This window comes from Seriola dumerili, unplaced genomic scaffold (genome assembly GCF_002260705.1).
Source record: "Seriola dumerili isolate Sdu_G_001 unplaced genomic scaffold, Sdu_1.0 BDQW01000079.1, whole genome shotgun sequence".
NCBI classification, from domain to species: domain Eukaryota; kingdom Metazoa; phylum Chordata; class Actinopteri; order Carangiformes; family Carangidae; genus Seriola; species Seriola dumerili.
The window spans coordinates 1893835-1914541 of NW_019174334.1; the positions used below are offsets into that span (position 1 = coordinate 1893835).

Sequence of the window (20707 nt, forward strand, 5' to 3'; positions counted from 1 at the left end):
TCCTTGATGACTAACATGCAGTAAAACTTTAGGTTAAGTTGTTCTCTAGTATTACTGTTTGTTAACTTTCAATGCAGAAGTAATGGCAGGTTCATTTTGGATCATGGCTTGAGCCAACATAGACATCAGTGCTTCATGAAATGGCCTGAAGCTAATGGCTGGATGTACCTAATAGAGGATGTTGTCTCTGTGTTCATCCCGGACATGTGAAAGGTTTGAAGCAGCCAGGTGGTTCATGTCACGTTTACCTGAATGTTTCTTAAACCATTTTTGCATCATTGCCATCAAGGTGTCCCATTACTCCATTACAACTAAAAGCCCTGCATTCAAAATCTTGTCAAATAAATATGGTGGAGTAAGAAGAACAATATTTGCCTGTGTAATGTAGTGGGCTGGATGTATAAAGTGACATAAATTAAAACGTTAAAGTATAAATATCTCAAATAGACTGGGTTATTTCCACCACTGCCTGCATGTCCTCACTGTTACAACCTTTTACAGGTAAGAATTTGCATTCCAGCATTGGTTGTTATACCCTGCACCTCTATTGTGATGTTAACTCACCCACTTTTAGACTGGCACGGCTGCCTCCCACATAGCACACACGTTGATGTGGTGTCATCTTCTGCTCTATTTATTGTACACCTTTGATATTTTAACTTTATGGTCAAACCCACCCTCTTGGCACCAACACACTTCACACCCACCTTCAGTAATATACTGAAATGCCAAGCTGCCATCACTGTATATACACTAGTTTATTTAGAGGCACATTAGCAAATAGAAAAGGCAGGATCTGCTTGTGCTTGTGAAGAGCTCATATTTTTCCTATCACTGAGTGTGTGTGATACTGTTATATGAAGAAATACATTGGAAAGGTAAAACTAAGAGTAAAAAACACAAAACAACATTTGCGCTAAACATGGGTAATTTTTATTTAGCTAGTGAGTTACCTAGAGGAGAAAACTGTCACATCCTTGCAGTTGATGTCTTGCCGTTTTGGGGGAATCCCGGTCAAGCCGAGCAGAAACAGGATTGTCGGGGTTCTCCCAAAAGTGCTAAGAGTTGTTGAGGACAGACAGTCTGATTGAGCCTGAGGTACGGTAGAGTACATCAACATCAGAGCAAAGACAGTCACCCACAGGGCCCAAGGAGGCCACCACTAGTTGTACCAGAGCAGCAGGTTTCTCCTCAGACAAATGCACTTCAGAATGACAGAATCACAAGAGAGAGAGAGAGAGAGAGAGAGAAAGAGAGAGAGAAAAAGAAAAAAAAACAAAACAAAGATGCAAAGATGTGCACTGGATGGCGCTTGCCAACGTGCTGCATAATTGTAATCTTTTGGTACACGGAAACAGATGCAGATAGGAAGGGAACAGGTAGAGGGAGGATACATCCTATGATTGGCATGATTGTGGCTGTTTCCCAATTATTTCATCCCACCTGTCAATCATCCACAGCCTCTGTCTGAGAAGGATCAGACGGCTGAATACAGATTCGAGTACAAGATTAATTTATACATGTTGTTTAAATCTCTTCAGGAGCTAATGGAGCTCACCAATATCCCAAACATTTGAGGCATTAAAAAAATTACAAATAAGCCCGGTGAAATCTTCTGACTACTCTGGTTAGTCAGTTAGTTGCTCACAAACAAAATCAAAGAAGAACACAGAGTTAGAGAGTTAAGGGTATTGGTAGAGGCTGTTTAGAAGGACTGAAAGTGCTTTAAAGACAGAGTTTTCAAAGTGGGTTCTTTTTCTCGTGACACAGGAACACGGGGTTTGATGCACCAGTCAACAGATACAGATGAGTCCATCTATTGTCATGTTCAAGTGTTCAGATACATTGTCATCTCCAGCGGAAAGATTGTAAGAGCCTTTCCTCCTTTCCTCCTGGTTAGGCAAATTTTATTTAAGGTCCTACGTCATTAGTGTTGCAGTTCTAGCAGAGAGCTTGCTTGAAGGTTACTGTTTATTTCTATTGCGCTCCTGGCGAGAGAGAGAAAAAAAAAAACAGAAAGAGATGATCAGTGGATGGTATCAGAACAAGAGCAACAAGAGACACAAACAGCTAAGAGAGCAACATCGGAGCTGCTCCCGTGATTATACTTCCCTGACAGATGATCAAACCCCATTTATGAAAGCAGTCGATACTGATTTTACTTCTTAGACAACATGTATCGAATGAACGCCCTTATTGTGTTGATCTCCATTTGTACGACATCCGCCAATGTCATTCATCACTTAGAATCGATTGGATGCTTCTATTTTGAGTACATTCATATGTGTTCTTTGAATTATACATAGAAAATATTCAATTACAACTCAAACTTCAGTAATAAATTGACAGCATCAGTCAAACCGGGGGCGGCGGTGCAGTCACAGCCTGAAAAGATCCTTTCCTGTTTCTGTAAAACTGCTCGACTTAAAGGTTCAGTTGGTTTTAACAATTTCCTTAATCTGTGCTTTTTGTGCAAGGAGCCAAGTGGGTGTCTCAAAAGCTACCAAAGAGAATTAATAATACAAATGTGCCGTTGAAAGTAAACTCAGTATAAATGTTTTTCTGTCAGTTGTGGCTATTTGAGGACAGTTAGTCTGCACTTCCCATTCTCTATGGAAAGTACTGGTTTCCACACCTGGTTTCAGAGTCTGGTTTTAGTGATTTCATTTGAAGCTTAGATAGTATAGATGTAGATGACTTAAATAATAATGTATTCCAATGTGGGCACAATTTAACCAAACTTAAAAAAAAGACATCACAATCTTGCAAGGATAAAAATGATGATTAGATATTTACAGAAAAAAAAAAAAAAAAAAGCATTTAACCTTCATCAACCTTCCAGGGCTCATCAGATGAAAAACACTCTAAAAACAAGATGAGAACCACATATCATATTTTTGGGTTGGTCTGATGTTGTCATTCTTGTTGTTGTTATAGTGATTTATACTACACTGGCAGGAAAACTAATCAATCACCGAAGCAAGGATATTTAGGGGCTTTTTTCAGTTTACTGTTAAAATAAATGAGACAGAGATTATCAAGAGAGTGTCCCCTGTTTGAAAGATGGAGAGAAAATGAGTTTAGTACGCCTCAGGTATATATTAACCAGAACGTTCAGCTATGTTTACACTTGTGGCATGAGACTGCAGCCACGACTCTCGGCTTGTAGTAATAAGTCTCACTTGGCTACTGATAAACACAAAACCAGCACCACGCATACGCAAAAAATCATGAGTAATCACAACACATCTTAAATATCAAATAATCCAGGGTGTGTTGTGTATTACAAACAAAGAGAAATGTGGTAAGAACAGTCAGTTTCTCATTAAAGACATAATGGAAAAGCCATAAAGGTCAAAATAACCCGGGGATCTTCATGGACTGATGATACAGGCTAAACTTTCAGGCTGTCTAAGTGCCTTTTTTTTTTTTTTTTTTTTAGGTGGGACCGTGTGCTCTCTGAGGAGTGTTTGTCCATGTCAGTGGTCTGGGAAACATCCTGCGACACCCAGGGCCACAGTGTGACTCTATCCCCAGAAGGGCTGTGGCCCTGGGGACAGGAACCTTCCCAAAACTCCCTTACACATCAGTAAGGTTGCAGGTCATATCAGTTATTCAATGAAAAAAAAGAAAAGAAATTTCTTCGTAAAATGAGTCAACTGAATTTTCTTTTTATTAAAATCCTAACTTGATATTAAGTCTGATTTTCAAGTAATAAAACTCCTTCCTTGTGCGAAATAAATAAATAAACCCAGTTAACTGCATCTTTACTAGTATGATACAGCTATAACCATTACAGCAAACTGCCATTCACCCCAACGTGCCATGAGATTCCTTCTTACAGTACATCCTGAGGAAGGAAGGAGCTAACCTCTATGTATTAATTACCAAATTAGTTATGCTAATAAAATCCCGCAACAACATTTAGATCTAAAGTTATCTTAAAAAACATTTTGGGATGGTGTTACAGTGCAGGTAGCTGTGCTGGTTTGACACCTCTCAAAGTTCGGGAAGGACAGCCCAAACAATAGAGAACAATTAACCTTGTCAGGCGAAGGAGGGTGAGGCCTCAGCTGGGCCGATCCTGTCATGTAGGAGGTCAGGGCTACAAAAGCAGCACAGCGCAACGCCTGCACGACGCAGGATGAAACAGGCTTTCTACTGACAGGTTGTTTTCAGAAGCCTGAAAACATTGACTTGAAATATTTATGAGAAAGTAACCCAGCGCATATTAACAAGGTCAGCAGCGAGGAGTCAATACAGCATCAATGGAGCACCAGCAGTGGGGGAGTGGGAGAAAAAAAGGAGGGGGGCAGGTCATGGGGGTTTTCTAAACGTAATTAGATTAGCATACTGGTGAATCTAAGAATGGATGCAGCAGAATGCTAGCAATGATAACATATTATCCACTGCTTGGCTGCTGTTTTTCCACAGCAGTAGCAACCCACAGAGTTTTTACTACTTAGACTAACATTTGTGGTACACCACTGTTATTACCACTGCAACATATTTTAGTTTCCCCTCTGAAGGTGCAGGCTTGCACAGTGTGTGTGCTTTTCAAAACTATGTGCACAGACAAATGTAATTAATCACGCATTTTCATCATGTGTTTTGCTAGGAAATATTTTTAAAATCAACCCTTTACAACATCTAAGGCAAACTGTGCCAACTCTGAGGCACGGTTGCAGCCAGTTTGCAGGCCGAGGGCTTATGTTGTTAAAGACTAATAAAGCATGAGGAGCCTGTGGAGAGCAGAGAGGCTTGGTGTTCAAAGGGAGATCAGTGCCTACATCTGCCTTTGTCTGAGAGAAAGAATGCCAGGAATGTGGGCTATTTCAGGAAACCTCTATGCATCTAACTCCACTCGGGCAGATCATCGCAATCTCGACAGCACAAGATGGCTGATGAGGAATCAGGGATTCCTGAACCTGCTTATGAGTAATGGTGGCATGTCAATCTGCTGACAGTCCTCGGGGAACTTCCATTTACGGCAGACAGTTCATTCAGCAACAGGATGTTACAATCTCTGTCTAAAAGCAGGTGGAACAAGATCAGCTGACTACAGTCTGGCTGTAGCCTTTAGCAGTGACTCAGTGAAAGTTAGCCTCTCTTTGAATTAAAGGGTGACTAAACGGAACTGTCTCATGCATACAAACAAGCTATTTACAGAGGAAAGGGCTGTTTAAATGTGTGTTTATCTCACCTTCCTCAGAGCCTCCTCCTCTTCCTGACGTTTCTCATAATGTGCAAAGTCATCAAAGATTGAGGTGGTATGCTTGTAAGTGGCGATAATTTTAAGCACTTGTTTGGCCTTCTCCAGAGGCACTTCCTGAGTGTCCCTGGAGTTGGTCACTGGCTTGTTGTCATTGTTCTCCAGCCGGATGTGTCGCAGCTGGTTGTTGGGCACGTCTTTGATGAAAACCCACTTCACCTCAAACTTGCCCTTCCACTTGTCCTGAGACCAGACGCCTGCATAGGCATTGTAGTCCACCGGTGAGCGCATCTCGGCCACGCCACAGAAGTGCCCACTGCCGTTGACACTGAACAACAGGTACAGAGGCCCCTTGTTGCCCAGTGAGCGGTAGGCGCCATCCAGGCGCTTGTTGCCATGTTCTGTACTGCACCAGATAGAGTACTTGATTGAGCGGTGGATGTCATCTTCTGAATAGCTCTTGATAATGAAAACACGTCCATTTTTCAAGTTCCAGTCAAAGTCTTTGGGGTTGTAGTTGTTGAGGGCACGCAGTTTCTCCAGCACGGGGTGCACTTCTCCAGAGCAAGGGGAGGCACTGAGAGGGACTCCCCCACCCAGACCAAAGCCCTCACCACGGTTCCTGGGAGCCACCCAGCGGTTGGGAGGCGGGCCGGGCTGCTGGGGTTGTTGCTGATGAAGGGGCTGTGGGGGGCCAGGTTGAGAGGGGAGGTGCAGGTGCGGCGGGCCAGGGGGCAGAGGCTGGGGGTGTTGAGGGGACTGGAGAGACTGGAGCTGGAAGGGCTGGTGTTGGTGCTGGGGCTGGTGCTGAGGCTGAGGGGGCAAAGGGTTCTGCAGTAAGGGCTGGGGTTGAGCTAGGAGAGGTTGCTGCACCAGAGGCTGCGGGGGCATCATAGTCTGAGCTAATGGGGGCTTATTCAGAGAGCCCTTATCGTCCCAAGTACCAATGTTGATATTGTGCTTTATGGGAGGTGGGGGAATGGTGGCGACTCCCCCCATCCCCATGTTGGCTTTGGGTTTGACCTTGGGCTGTGGCTTGGCGGGCTTCTTGGCAATGGCTGCCCAGGAGGCAGGTTTAGGTGCTGATGAGCTGACAGACGGAGGGAGGCTATTGGCTGCCATGCTGCTCATACATGCTGTGCCTCCTAAGGGTGAGCCCACGGTTTTGGTGACAGCTGCCACCATGTCTGTACCCAGTTTTAACCCTGTCATACCCTGCTCAATGCTGTTCAGTACCGGCACCTTACTGAGCTGGGTGTCGCTTCCAAAGCCCGCTTGTCCGTCCGTGATGGCCCGTCCCAGTGAGCTGGGGGCATACCCATAGCTGTTGCTGTATACTGAGCTCTGTGTGGACTGTCCCTGAGAGACACTGGTACCCCAAGTGGAAAAGTCCGCATTACCAGGGAAGAAGTTGAAGCCATGCTGGCCAAGGAAGGGAGGAGTGTTTCCCAGGGCACCTGGCTGGCTGAACACACCGTCAGGGATGTAGTGTGGCTCACCATTGCTCATCTGTCCATAGGTAGTTAGGTAGGGCATGGGAGGGTCTCCTGCTGTGGACCAAGCAGCCTCTCCCAAAGAGTAAGGGAAACCAATGGATGGAGCATAGTAGCTGGGCATGTAGGGATCAGACATTGGTGGATAGCTGTTACTCTGTATAGAGCAGAGGGACAACCAGTTAATGTCATCATAGAACCACAGGCAGTACAATTAAGAAACCAGCAACAAATGGAGTTCAACACAAAAACAGCTGAAATCTTGAGGAACAAACAAGAAAATCTCAAGCAAACTAGGATGACAATAGCAATACGTTGCATGGCTGTCACCTCTGATATACAACTGATTTGTTGAAAGTATGAGGTTATAGGCGGAGTACTGACCGTAACTACAAATTTGTCACTCTGAACAGACTACATTAAGATATACTGTTACCTGATTTGTCTGGCCGCTTAAGTAAGGCTCAAAATCATCATCATTCACACCATCCTTTTGATGCATTGATCCGTTTTGCACTAAGGGTGAGAAAGAGAGGAGATTAAATCATCATAGAGTTAAAATGTATGTGATTCCCAAATAGTTAAAACTCAATACGTCAGCTGATATATATATATATGTATTTGTCACAGGTTTGAAGTAGTCAGATCTAAAACTTGAGATCTCAGTGTGGTCTAACATCATTTAAAAAAAAACAACAAATGCAGAATTAAGGAGTGTCAACAATGCTACCATGCTGTAGCCTATATACGCTGCATTTTCAAAGCACTATCATCAACTAACCTGATACCACGTTAGCTGGTTTGAAATGAAAACAGCCGGCACTGCCACACTGAAATACATTTTAAAAATGCGTAGGCTACTTCTGCACCATTTTTAAAATCACTGTTTAAAACCCTTACCTTTATTTCCTTGTCCTTTAGGTCTCTGAAATAATGGGCAGCATAGGAAAAAGAGATGAGACTGTTGTCAGATCACGACAGGAAACAAGAAGCGCACACACACACATACACACACATACACACACACACATACATACACACACACACACACACAGAGCCGGCTGTATCCTATATGGATTAATGTAACAGTCGACTATAGTAACCTCGGGCTCAAGCCATCAGCCCGGATGTTAACATTTACAGGTTGCTTCGCTTTAACGACCGGATGTCAAACGCTCTGACATCCAGTAAACGGTGCCGCATTGGCAACCGGCTACAGCTGGAGTTGGTTGGAAATACAGTCGGCCTACATTACAGCTAATAGCTATCACATATCAAAGACTTTTTAGCCTGTTTGATCTGGCGTGCCAAACCAGATCAAACTGTTGTCGGTAAAGTTTCATTTCGCCGCACAGCTAATTTATAGCACCGTTCAGCTGTCAATACACGAACCTGATCGACTGTGGTCGCAGACATCCTCCAGGAACCGAGACTGATCGCTGTTTGTGAGACTGTCCACGGCTTCCCCCTGCCTCTCTCTGCACTTCGGCGCTTTCCTGGCTCGTCTCTCGGGTTGTCCAATCACTCTGTTAACGTTACAAGGCGGCGTTTTCCTCCCGTGGTCAGACCTGACGACGATCTGCTTCTTCTGACGGTTACAAACGGCGACTTTGTGTCTGTGGAGAAGGCGTCAATTGATGTGTACGATCCTGCCACAGATGGTCTTTATCAGTCAATCTGAAACTGACTAGTGTCTTACTGGAATATCCCTTACCATATTCCACAATGGCGGATAGGCTCTTTACTCCCGCTTCCGTTCCGTTCTGCTGCTCCGTGACCTTCCGCCTGTGACGCTCTGAGTCATGTTACAAACTGACACTTCACATGACAGTCACAATCAAACAACAAGTTCCCCTCTACTTTCCGTTGCTATATTCTCTACCCAGGGTAATTTAAGCCTTTTACTGACCTGCTGTTACCCTAACTGATATCAGAATAATAGTCACCTCTTCACTGTGGAGCCCCTTGTGGGGTAGCTACTACCTGCCAAACCCGGTTTTGGATGGACGCCTGAACTTGCATGTAGATAAAATACAATAAAATAACACAAAGTAAAAATTGACGCAAAAGAAAAAAAGAATACGTGCAGAGGAAGTCGTGGAAAGTCACTGATTACATTTACTCAAGCAAATGTACATGTACCTATTTATCACTTGAGTATTTTCCTGCTACTTATGTTTCACTGCATTTCAGGGGGAAATATTATACTATGGATAAAACATTTCTACTTAAAACATATGGTGAACCCATAGTATATAATGCGTTATTATGGGTTAAATTAAATAATACTTTATAATGTACATACAATTAGCTCTACTTAACCAGCCACAATATTAAAAATACTTACACATGAATACTAAGATTTAAAAATCTAATAACATCATACAGATCTATAATATAATAGACACAGAATCCATTTTAATAGAGGATGGATGTCAATACTTATTTCAGCTGGACTATACTGAGGAGTAACTAAGTCCAATTAAAGGTTTTTAATTTTATATTGACAAATATCTCTAGGCTTCTTATGCCTATAATAACACTTGACACCAACAAGCTTTTGGCTGCCATTATAGATAAAAGAATACCATGTTAGTGAATTGCAGAAATTTAGTACAATTTATTGGGTTTGGATCTGAGCACGAGTAACAACAAACTAAAGCAAAATATATTTTTAAAAAGTTAATAATGTTATATGACTGCAGAGAGCAAGCAACTCCACAACTGCTACATCTACTGCACTACAGTACAGCTTTTAGGTATTTGTACTTTACTTATCCATTTTCTGTTACAAACACTTTTACTCCATTGCATTTGTCTGGGGGCTGTAGTGCCTAATGACATTGCAAATTTAGATTTTGCATACAAAACATGTCGTCATTTCACAAAATATGGTGGATTGTGTATATTAAACTGCACAATTGTGCAATTGTTTGTAAAATCAGCTCCACATTGATACTACACTGTAATATTCGTCCTAATATTTAAAGTTCAAATACTTCTTCCGCCACTGCTCCACATAACTCTAGCCTACTGTAGATGCAATGTAATGAAATGTAAAGGGACTATAACAGTTGTGCTCTGAGAGTGAACGAGAGTCACTGCTGCTACTCTCGCGATACTTCCTCAGTGGTCGCGTAACAGTATGGCAGCCGTCGCGCTGAGGTCCTGCCGCAGAGGACTTTCACAGATTTTAAGTAATGGAGGGCTCGCAGCTTTGTCTTCAAAGCGTTTGGAAGGTTTGTTTAAACTCTGCTGTTGGCGCAAGTCATTTCTCAGCAACTGTGTTTCATACTAGGGTGTTTAAACGCTCAGGGGGGGTGTGGCTCACACAGACTGCGTCGTCTTAAAAATTTAGGGCAATGTAAACGGTGCAGCGTTTGCGCCTGTCTTTGAGCGCCGCCTGCTTTGACTCTCGATGTATTTGGAAACGCTTTCACGTTAATTAGCTTAACTTAGCTTGTGAAAATATACCAAAGTCATTGATACGTTTTGCCGATATCAATAACATGCCGACAGTTTCCCAAGTACCGGTGTGCTGTTTGTGTCAAGAGAAGCCATGTCTCATAAAATGTGGTGTGATGTTGTATCCAGCAAAGCTGTTGTCTGATTTAGCTGCCTCATCTTCATAACGTGTTTTGTCATAGTAGTAATACTTTGCACTGTGTCAACCAGGAGACAGAAGACACAAGTCCACAGTTCAGTATGCTTCACGACCAGAACTTCCGAAGTTGGCATACAGAAGAGTGAAGGGGAAGAGCCCAGGTGTGGTCTTCCTCCCAGGATATGGCTCCAACATGAATGGGCAGAAAGCTGAAGCACTGGAGGAGTTCTGTAGGTCACTAGGGCACTCATATCTTAGGTAAGCCATCCAAACACACCACTCACAGAGGTATATATAGAGACCATTGCATGCTCATAACCTCACGACATTCTGATAGATCAGATCAGACAGACCTACCTCATATATACTGGTCCTGGGTGACCATAGTCTGGGTTTTCATTTTTTAAAGCTGAGGAATGCCTGCAATATCTTCAAAAATACAACTTTTAAAAAATATTCAACTCTATTCATATTGTATTGTACATAAAACTCAACACAGTTGATCTAAAGTGAGTTACAGGGTTGCAAAGAACAAAAATATCATACATGAACTGGAAAAGATGCATGCACCCACCACACACCCACAGTTACACTCCTACAGTTCTGATCAGTGAACAAGAGATCAAGCACAAGTAGACAATAAGCAAAATGTGTATTTAGTTTAGATAATAAATAGAAGGAAGAAGTTGTATTTCTACTGGGCAGCCACAGAAAAGACCCTGCCACCATAAGATTAAGTTAGATTTAGTGGCTTTCTTACTTTTAATGAACAACAAAAAATGTGACTGAGCTAAAATGGCATGTATCTTACTATAAATAATAACTTAAATTGATATGCTGTCTGATTTTGATGCATTATGGGTCCACATAAAAGTAGATACTGTGGCAAGAAAGAGTATGTAGTTTGGAATTACTTGCATTTATGTATAAATTTGTCTTAAAATATGGTCAGATCTTCATCCAAGTTACAATTATGAACAAAGACAATCTATTTTAACTAAAAACACACAAATCATCGTATTGTTCAAATCATTTAAAGATTCACAGTGTGGGCTGGAAACAGTATGTGAACATCTCAGCTTATGGCAGTTTTCAAAACTGTATTCCAGTCCATGAAACCATATTGGAGGTGTGGGTTAGAGCTACTTTAACTCAAAAAAAAAGATAAAAGAACCACCTAAACATTTTGAGTTAGTTATTCACAAGAAACATCTGCTGGTGTGAACTGTGCCTCACTTATAAGATCCTCAGAAGACGTGGGATAAAGAATTGTTGATTTGCCTATAGCTTACAAAAGCTTGCCTGAGGCTTATAAAGTCATCTCAAAAGAGTTTAGATAATCATCAGTCCACAGTTAGACAAACTGTCTATAATTGGAGATGATTTGGGTCTGTGGCTACTCTCCCTAGAAGTGGGCGCACAGCTAAGATGATTCCAAAAGCACAATGCAGAACGCTCGGTAACAACACAGAGGAAGCTGCTGCTCTCTTAAAAAAAAAAAAAAAACACCTCTGCATCCCTCAAGTTTGCCAAGGAGCCGCTTGACACTCCACAATGCTACTGGGAAAATGTTTTATGGACTGATGAAACTTATGTTAAATTGTTTGTGAAGAACATGCAGCACTATGTATGATGAAAAATACCAACATGGAAACATCTGAAACATGAAGTAGGGTGGAGGGAACATCCTGATTTTGGGCTTTTTTTTCTGCCTCTGGGCCCGACAGCTCGACATCATCGAGGGGAAAATGAATTCCTAAGTTTATCAAGGTCTCTTACAGGATAATGTCAGGGTGGCTGTCCACCTGCTGAAGCTCAGTAGAAGCTGGGTGATGCAGCAGCAAAATTATCTTAAACATCAAAGTAAATCTACTACAGAATGACTTCAGAAAAAGAAACTTCATCTTGTGAAATGGCCAGGTCAGAGCCAGATCTTAAACTAGGAGAGATACTGTGGAATAACCTGAAGAGAGCTGCTCACGCCAGCTATCCTAAGAAAATGTCTGAGCTGAAGCGGTTCTATAAGGAGGAATGGTCCAGAATTCCTCCTGAACATTGTCGGTTTAATTTTCTGTTAAACGACAGACTGATAAATCAATGGATCATTTCAGTATTTGAAGAATACCTCCAACCATTCCAGACTTCTCATCGTTCTGTAAAGCCTCCATTCCTGCTGTGGTTGGATATCAAAAACATGGCTCCATAGCGTTAAGCACATAAAGGCCCAGTCCCATGTTGATTGCAGTATGTGACTGATGTATTTTACTCATGATGTCTACAAAAAAAAAAAAATCAACTAAAAACCAAAACAAACTTGTCTGTGACCTTGTCATGTCGTGTTTTACCCTCTGATACCAATGGCCATCGGCTGTTCTATTTATATTTCCCCAGGTTTGACTACACAGGACATGGGGCCTCAGAGGGGGTGTTTGCAGAAGGAACTATTGGTACCTGGAAAAAAGACGTCCTTTTTGTGTTGGATGAATTAGCAGAGGGGCCACAGGTAAAGTGACATGCCCATTTGGAAGTGACTGGTAGTTAGTTAGCAATAAAGTTACAACAACATTGCTCAATAGGGATGGGAATTGAGAGTTGGTTTCAATTTGGAACAGGTTTCAAATTATCAGGTTCCTGAGAACCATCTCGCTCTGACACTGTCAGTTATGGATTTCTGTGCATTGCGAACCACAACTTAATGTCTGAAATCATGCGCTAGGGAATATGCACTGTCTAGGTGTTTTAAAATGTATAGTTTTTTATCATTTAATTGTATTTTAACAGATTGGACAAAAAGAGAAAAAGGTAAGGTGTGCAAAATATGGATTTCAGTCTTGAGTTACAGGGTTATATTTGTTCATTGTACATGCATTAAATCACAGGAATGCGTTTTTAAATAAACCGCAGTCAAGTGAAGCATTCTTTCACAGTACAAAAGTGTCTGTGTTGCCGACCATGAAATCTCCCAGTGAAAATATTTCCATTCTGTATTATGTCCACATCAGAGCCACATAGGCAGCCTTAGCTCAGACAATTTCATGAAAAGGGAAATTAAAAACACTTGTTTTGCAAAAACAACATAAAAATTCTGATGTTTGATTCACATTGTAGTTCCACACCACTAGTGAATTATTATAGCGATAAATCAATTGACATAAAATTAACATTATAAAACCTGCATTTAAAACCACTGTTTGCTCTCAATAAATTGCCAAAAAAAGAGAATGTATAAGAGAATTGGATCAAACAGCAGAATCAATATTCGGAATTGGAATTAAAGTCCTTTTAACCTAGTATTTAATGTGTGTATTCTTCCATGTCTCCAGACAGTGGCACTGTGTTACCATATTTGTGATGTTATTAGCCCTCCACTATTAGACTGCATGAATCTGGTGGTGTCTTTATGGAATGTTTTTAAGGGTTTTTTTTCCATTTATTTCTTTATTAATCAATTTGTCATTTGATTTACAGTTTATTTATTGGGGGTTTGCTTACTTATAGATAATGGTGGGTTCCAGTATAGGCGGTTGGCTCATGCTATTGGCAGCCATTGCAAGACCAGAGAAGACTGCTGCACTGGTGGGCATCTCCACTGCTGCTGATCACATTGTCACATCATTCAACACTCTTCCTCTGGAGGTAGGAACATATGATATTATTATATACATCCCATTCCTTTAGTCATTTAGTTTGAAAGTTTGCTGGCATTTCATTGAGTGACGATTTCTAAGTGCGATTTGTCCATGTTTGAATTTGCAGGCACGTAAGGAGTTTGAGGAGAAGGGGGAGTGGACAGTGCCCACCAAACACTCAGAGGAGGGCATTTACAAGTTTAGCATGAACTTTCTGCGTGAGGCAGAGAATCACTGTGTGCTCCAGAGTCCCATCCCCATCACTTGTCCCGTGCGGCTCATCCATGGGCTCAAAGATGAGGACGTCCCCTGGCACATCTCCATGCAGGTTGCAGAACGTGTCCTCAGCCCTGATGTGGATGTCATCCTTCGGCGGCATGGCCAGCACCGTATGTCTGAGAAGGACGACATCAAACTCATGGTCTACACTATTGACGATCTCATAGACAAGCTGACCACTATGGTCTGAGTAAGGGATGGGAGAGTGAGCTTGAGAGGTTGCTGGGTTAAGGAGAGATGGACTGTGTTTACTGGGAAGTCAACCCTCAAGGAAATTACCAAACAATGGCATGTTTCTTTGCCAAATATGACCTTTATCCATCTCTGTTATCCTCCCCGTACTTCATCTGTCATTTTCACATGCCGTTACAGTGCAAACTATATTTAAAGGGACCTCTCCTGTTAGCTGTTCCCTTATATCTTCAGGTTGCATTTGTGCGTGTTCCAGGTTATTATGTTGACTGTTATGTTGGTCAGCCATTGTTAGGTCTGCCATTTGCTGCTGTCTCTGCCACTGTTCTTACTGTTTTCCCTCCCTCTTTAATTAGATGCATAGTTTTCCTGTGCCTTTTTTAATCACTTTTCACCCGTTTTGGCCAATAAAACCTCTGCACACTAGAGTGCAGGTCTCAGTCTGTTACCACAACTAATACACTATGATAAACTGACACACAACTGTCTTCATGAATTATGACAAAGTTAACATGCATACAATGCGTACTGTCAAGTATGAGAGGATTTTCTTAAATATTTCTTATGAAAGTTGTACATTTTTAAAATGTCAAACTCAGATAAAAAATGATTCAAAAATTAGCATGTCAACACAGTGAATGAGTTGTACAGAGTGAGTCAAAATCATCAAGGGTTGTAGGCTACAGCCATGCAAGGTTTATTTTTGCTAGCAGGACATTCTGTTACATGACTCCCCATACCTGTTGGCCTTTAGCCAGAGAGAGACCTGCTGAATGGAGCCACTGGGCTGTTGATTATTAACATGTAATTGGCCACTAGCTGCACTATGCTCAATGGGGCAAAACCAACCACTTAACTCTCTCATGTCTGCTTAACTGCAGCTCTGACCTTTTAACTCATGGTTGAGCTATGTAGTCATTCATTTTGTGCATCAAAACTTAAGATCACACAGATTTATGGGCGCACACAGCATAATTGTAATGCAAGCAGAAGAGATGGTACAGAAAGGCATTGCATATGGTGACGTTGCTCCGTTTGCTATCGTTTTCATATGAAGCAGATTTGTGCAACTCACATCCTTGTTTACCAAGAAATCATTTCCAAGTATGCCACATTTTAATTGTTTGTTGACTAGTTGCTTAAAATAAGGCAGCATGCGCTCCATATTGAGCCACAGCACTCAGCAAACAGCATTTCCCCAGATCATTTATCTACCACAAAAAAACTCAAATTCAATAAGCAAAGAGAAATGGCTCTCATTACAAGAGACAGATGCTGTAACAAACAATAACCCGTAGTGTCAGACAAATAATAAGTCAGGAGGGAGAGCAACTGTTTAAAAAAATTATCCCAAAAGACAACACAGGCAAAAATCCTCTCTGCTAAGGTGCCATTCAGCAAGAATTTACCAGTTATAATGAAGACTTTTTATATTGTACAGTACAGACTTCACCTCTCAGACAAGAGTTTAGAAAGCAGCTAAATTAATTTGGCACCATCATGTGCCTTTGCTTACTGAAGGTCAGTCCATGCTGCCTAAAACTGAACATGCACTACAGTGACCACTGTCCGGGAGCGGTGTCAGATCGCATCGTGTGTTGAGAGTCTCTCGGGACCCCTCCTGGAGGAGCTGGCATATAAAACGAGCGACTCGCCCCTCCCGGACAAAGTGAGATTCAGCCTGGCTCGACGCGCCTGTGCTGCGCTTCATGGATGCTTCAGCACTTCAGCATCCTCAGCCCTGCCCAGCTCAGCGGAATTAACGCTGTGTTACCGGACGAATAACCGCTCTCTGCTCTTTAGTAAGTGCTCGTAGTCTTCCTTCGGTGCATGACATGTTGGATATATTAATGTTTATGTAACAGATGCAGTGTCGCAGCCAGTGTGTGAGCTTTGCGCAGTTGCCTTTTGCTTTGAAAAAATGTTCATGTTTTTAAAAAGCTGCAGAATGCGTAGCAATGTGGTGTCGTAACTAACATTAGATGGCGGGACTTTATTTGAATTTGCTGAATTTAACTTAGGGAAGTGCGTCCTACAAGAGATGCAGCGAAGACAATCAAATGAAAAATTAACACAACATGCGGCAAAGAAGACTGACGTAATTTAATTAAAGTGGATTGCAGGCTAAATATAGAGACGTTGTACATTTTGTGAATGCATGTTTTGTAAGAGGGTAAACTTTATTAAAATACATTTGATTATTTAATTTGCGTCACGACTGCCTACTGTCGGTCATACCGAAACCATCATCCCATGTACAGCGAAATCACGGCAAGCAGCGTGCCGGAAACAGGCTTGATTGTTACCATAGCAATAAGAGGGCTTGTCCCTGCTCGGGACAGATGCCAGGGGACCACACCCTTCCCCGTTACAGCCTCCAGAGATGCGCCTGGGTGGACTGCTGAGCTGGAAGGGAGACAGGTGCTGTTGGAGAGAGGGAAACCAGGCTTTTTGGCTTTTTCTTCAGACACTGAAGTGGTTTATGGTCATGCTCTAATGCAACAGATTTACAGAGAATATTTGAACTCTGTGTAACTGTGTTATCCTGTAGCCATTTAATCAGGATTATTCACTAAAATCTCTCTAATATGCTAAAATGGGTCGGTCTATATTATGAACATGAGGCTGATGTTTTTCAGAGTATTTCAGCAGTTTGTTACAGAATAATACTGTGTACCATGTGTTCTCTTTAGAGCTACTATATACTACATATACTAGAGTGTTGCTGGTGCTGCCATGGCGAACAGAGGGCCCAGCTATGGACTGAGCCGGGAGGTGCAGGAAAAGATCGACCAGAAGTACGACCCAGACCTGGAGCAGAGGTTGGTGGACTGGATAGTTGCACAGTGTGGAGGAAACCTGGAGAGACCACAGGCGGGCAAACAGAACTTCCAGAAGTGGCTGATGGATGGAACAGTGAGTGGCTGCAGTACTTGCACTTAAAATAGTAGTTACGATTGAATTATTTAAGATATAGTGTGATAGGTCTACCAGCTCTGTCAGATTTAAAGAGACCGTGAAGTAAAAAAAACTAATATATGCAACCATATTTATGTGCCCAGTAATTTTTGAAGGCTTGAGTAAATAACATTAGTCTTAAGTTACAGTACTGGGACATTTATTTTCCCTTATAATGTGAAATAATGGACCATTATCATTATCATCACTCCCAACTGAAACTGAGTGTAGAGAAGAGGACTGTGTTGTGTCTTACTGAAAAATAATTTTCAGCAAACAGTGAAGTTTAAGTCTGTAAATGTTGCGATCATTGTTTTGCAAACTTAAAATTTTAAAGTGAGTCACTCTGGGGGCCTTTAATGGAAAAATAGAAAACTCCTCTGTCTCTTCACTGAAAATACTTTGCACTGTAAGATCTAATTAACAACCAATTATAAAAAATGCACCCAGCACAGTGGTGCAGTGTCTTCTTGCTTGACACTCCAGCTGACTCTGATGTTAAAAAATCATTCCGCGAAATCCATCATAGATGAGGCGGAGGCATCAGTTTCTGCACCAGCAATTAACTCAGCAGAGAAGGATGCTATTCAGCAACAAGACATTACATTAGCAATCCCAAAGTGACTTAGACTTTTTTTCACACAATTAGAAATCATCTCAGTTTTCAATAACTGCAAATGCATTTTCATAGTGCATCCCCAAGGGCATGACAACAGTTACTCAAAATAACAAGAAAAGATGAGAGAAAGCTGTTACACCAAAAATATCAAATATGCCATCCAAACATGGCAACTAAGAGTCTCTTAGGGTGACCTATCCCTTTAAGAAGCCTCAGCTGTCAGTATGGTCTGGTCAGTGTGTCATTTAAATTTTATCAAGCCAGTTTTCTGACCTCCTTTACCCTAGATCCTCTGTAGACTCATCAACAGCCTTTATCCAAGGGGGAAGGAGCCCATCAAGAAGATCCCAGAGACTCAAATGGCCTTCAAACAAATGGAGAAGATCTCTCAGTTCCTGCAGGCTTCAGAAGCTTACGGAGTGACAACCACTGACATCTTTCAAACTGTCGATCTCTGGGAAGGTAAAGAGTTCTCACAAAACCAAGATGACACTCACAGTTTTGCATCTGATGACCACATTTTTTGTTCCATCTGTCACCGGGGGGAGCATATATTAATTTGTGTCAGTTGCAGTGGTAAGCTGTTGTCACTACAGGCGGAAAATAAAATTATCCTGTTACTCTGGCCATAGGAAAGGACATGGCAGCGGTGCAAAGGACCCTAATGGCTCTGGGGAGTGTGGCCGTCACTAAGGACGACGGTCATTACAGAGGTGACCACGACTGGTTCCATAGGTAAAGAGAAGGATGACTTTAACATAAGACCATCATATTCTTCACAACTGTATGAACATGAAGCTTTTTTTTCTTTACCTCACCTTTGAATTGTTTTATGTGTGTGTAGGAAAGCCCAGGGGTATCGACGAGAGTTCACCGAAGAGCAGCTGCGTCAAGGACAGAGTTTGATTGGCCTGCAGATGGGCAGCAACCGCGGGGCTTCCCAAGCCGGCATGACGGGCTACGGTATGCACCGTCAGATCATGTAGACCACCTACTACCTAACCTCCTCTGCTTCCAGACCCTTATTTTCTACTAATACCACAAATGTTGTAGCCCCAAAACCTACCTATCCTTTGTAGCACCTGCCGTGTTAACCTCAACCTCCCTGGAATTGCTGCTTTTCCCAGACAGAGTGTTCAATCTGCATCCTAAAAAAATGATGTCAAATGCTGTAGATCTCCGTCTAGCTATCTTCCTCTTGCTCTCCCCTTATGCCATGTGCTATTCCCTCCTTAGCTTTATTGACTCTGTTTCCTGATTTTCCATGTCCAAATGATTACTTGATGTGAAACTCGAAGTCATTCAACATCAATTTAGTCTTATAGAGAACTAAAGATTGAAATCTCCTTACAAAACAGGCCATCAGTGTTATACATATTTTGTATATTTTAAATCGGAAATACTGTAAGACACTGTTACAGCATGTTGAGTGCTATTTATTTGTATTTATGTATTCTTTTATTTAAATGTATCATTGGTCATTGTTTTAGGATTTGTTCTGTTACTGTGTAATTATTTTGCCTTAAACCTAATGGCTCAATGACTGACGATGTCTCTGCTATCTTGTCTGAAGACTTGTTGCAGTATCCTCTGTAACCAAATCAACCTCACGTTGTGCCTGGTTATGGGACTACAGAGACTGGGTCCTGATATATTGGCCTCAAATTATAAATGAATTTCATTCCTTCTGAGCCATGCCCTTGTTATTTGTTAGATTACATCTTTGTCCGTGATGTGTCCATTTTGTTGTCCAAGCAAGTACATCAATGTGCAGCAGCCAACATGTATGACAGTGAAGTTTCCGTTTTTGGTGCCAGGTAAAGACATTGCTTGAATGTGCACATTTATGTATTGTCATGTTTATATTTTTAAATATATTTATATCTGAAGGCTTGTGAGAAGAATTATTGAAAAAATAAAGTATGTGAACATGTATTGGTGTCTTTGTAACACACAAGCTGGGTATCTTGATAGCTGGGAGGGCAGCTATAGCTGGTGTGTTTGGTGAGTTTTTTTTTTTTTTTTTTTTCCTTATCTTGGTTTTATGTTCCAGCCCCTCCCTTGCGGCCCATCCCTCCTGTCTCTCCCCACTGTACACAATCTAATAAAGCTAATAAAGCAGTATGGCATAATAACGACGGTTCAGCTACCAGATAGGCCTGATTCAAGCTTGTGTGCCAGAAAACCTCTGCCTTGCCGAGTGACCTTGAGTAAGATATTAAATCCCCACCTGCTCCTGTTTAATAGCTGATCTAACATCTGTATACTTTTGCAGACGGCCTAGAAAAAACAAAGAGCCACTTAAACTACCACAGAATGTTTCTAGGAATGGTTGTGCATCTCTGTTTTTTTAAGTGACCAAAATGCCTGCTTTGAACATGGGCAACTCATGGGTCTAGCATCTAAATAACATCCGAGGGGTGAGGCTGAGCAGAAATGCTTGTCTAAGGCATTCTAGTGACATTGGGCTACGCTTTGGAGCACAAAAGGTCACATTTGATGTCAGCGATCCAGTTTATAGGGTCAGTTGTTACTGACCGTTGGCATTTCAAAGAGCACATATGAGAAAAGCATGCATGAATTAGCATTTTAGCTTGTTATTAGCATACCATGACTCAAGAGAGCCCATTAAAGTGCTGCCATTTAAATCTTGGACAAAAACAGCAGGTCATATTATTCTAAGGCATGCATCCCTAATGCCATCTTTTTTATTGCTCTATT

The 20707-nt window shown here is 41.8% G+C and overlaps 3 protein-coding genes across 3 annotated transcripts; 2 read left to right on the plus strand and 1 right to left on the minus strand.

The window, feature by feature from the left end:
• Window positions 1-919: 919 nt before the first annotated feature.
• Window positions 920-8471, minus strand: ythdf3 (YTH N6-methyladenosine RNA binding protein 3). Its single transcript, XM_022744358.1, has 6 exons — window positions 8420-8471; window positions 8098-8321; window positions 7606-7630; window positions 7142-7221; window positions 5204-6862; window positions 920-1988 (listed from the first exon to the last, which is right to left on the minus strand). The coding sequence occupies exons 2-6, from the start codon at window positions 8119-8121 to the stop codon at window positions 1965-1967; spliced, it is 1812 nt and encodes a 603-aa protein (XP_022600079.1). The 5' UTR covers window positions 8122-8321; window positions 8420-8471; the 3' UTR covers window positions 920-1964.
• A 1374-nt stretch (window positions 8472-9845) lies between these two features.
• On the plus strand, window positions 9846-14835 carry abhd10 (abhydrolase domain containing 10). The gene is made up of 5 exons (XM_022744273.1): window positions 9846-9944; window positions 10381-10567; window positions 12701-12812; window positions 13808-13945; window positions 14066-14835. The coding sequence occupies exons 1-5, from the start codon at window positions 9851-9853 to the stop codon at window positions 14405-14407; spliced, it is 873 nt and encodes a 290-aa protein (XP_022599994.1). The 5' UTR covers window positions 9846-9850; the 3' UTR covers window positions 14408-14835.
• A 91-nt stretch (window positions 14836-14926) lies between these two features.
• Window positions 14927-19911, plus strand: tagln3 (transgelin 3). Its single transcript, XM_022744274.1, has 5 exons — window positions 14927-16211; window positions 17103-17325; window positions 18274-18448; window positions 18619-18721; window positions 18831-19911. The coding sequence occupies exons 2-5, from the start codon at window positions 17146-17148 to the stop codon at window positions 18970-18972; spliced, it is 600 nt and encodes a 199-aa protein (XP_022599995.1). The 5' UTR covers window positions 14927-16211; window positions 17103-17145; the 3' UTR covers window positions 18973-19911.
• The last annotated feature ends 796 nt before the right edge of the window (window positions 19912-20707 follow it).

Coding starts and splice junctions, on each gene's coding strand:
- abhd10 (XM_022744273.1), top strand. CDS start 9,851: ATGGCAGCCGTCGCGCTGAGGTCCTGCCGCAGAGGACTTTCACAGATT. Junction 12,813..13,807: donor AATTAGCAGAGGGGCCACAG/GTAAAGTGACAT, acceptor GCTTACTTATAG/ATAATGGTGGGTTCCAGTAT. Junction 13,946..14,065: donor TCAACACTCTTCCTCTGGAG/GTAGGAACATAT, acceptor TTGAATTTGCAG/GCACGTAAGGAGTTTGAGGA.
- tagln3 (XM_022744274.1), top strand. CDS start 17,146: ATGGCGAACAGAGGGCCCAGCTATGGACTGAGCCGGGAGGTGCAGGAA. Junction 18,449..18,618: donor AACTGTCGATCTCTGGGAAG/GTAAAGAGTTCT, acceptor CTCTGGCCATAG/GAAAGGACATGGCAGCGGTG. Junction 18,722..18,830: donor GACCACGACTGGTTCCATAG/GTAAAGAGAAGG, acceptor ATGTGTGTGTAG/GAAAGCCCAGGGGTATCGAC.
- ythdf3 (XM_022744358.1), bottom strand. CDS start 8,121: ATGTCTGCGACCACAGTCGATCAG. Junction 7,631..8,097: donor CTGCGACCACAGTCGATCAG/GTTCGTGTATTG, acceptor CCATTATTTCAG/AGACCTAAAGGACAAGGAAA. Junction 6,863..7,141: donor TAAGCGGCCAGACAAATCAG/GTAACAGTATAT, acceptor TGCTCTATACAG/AGTAACAGCTATCCACCAAT.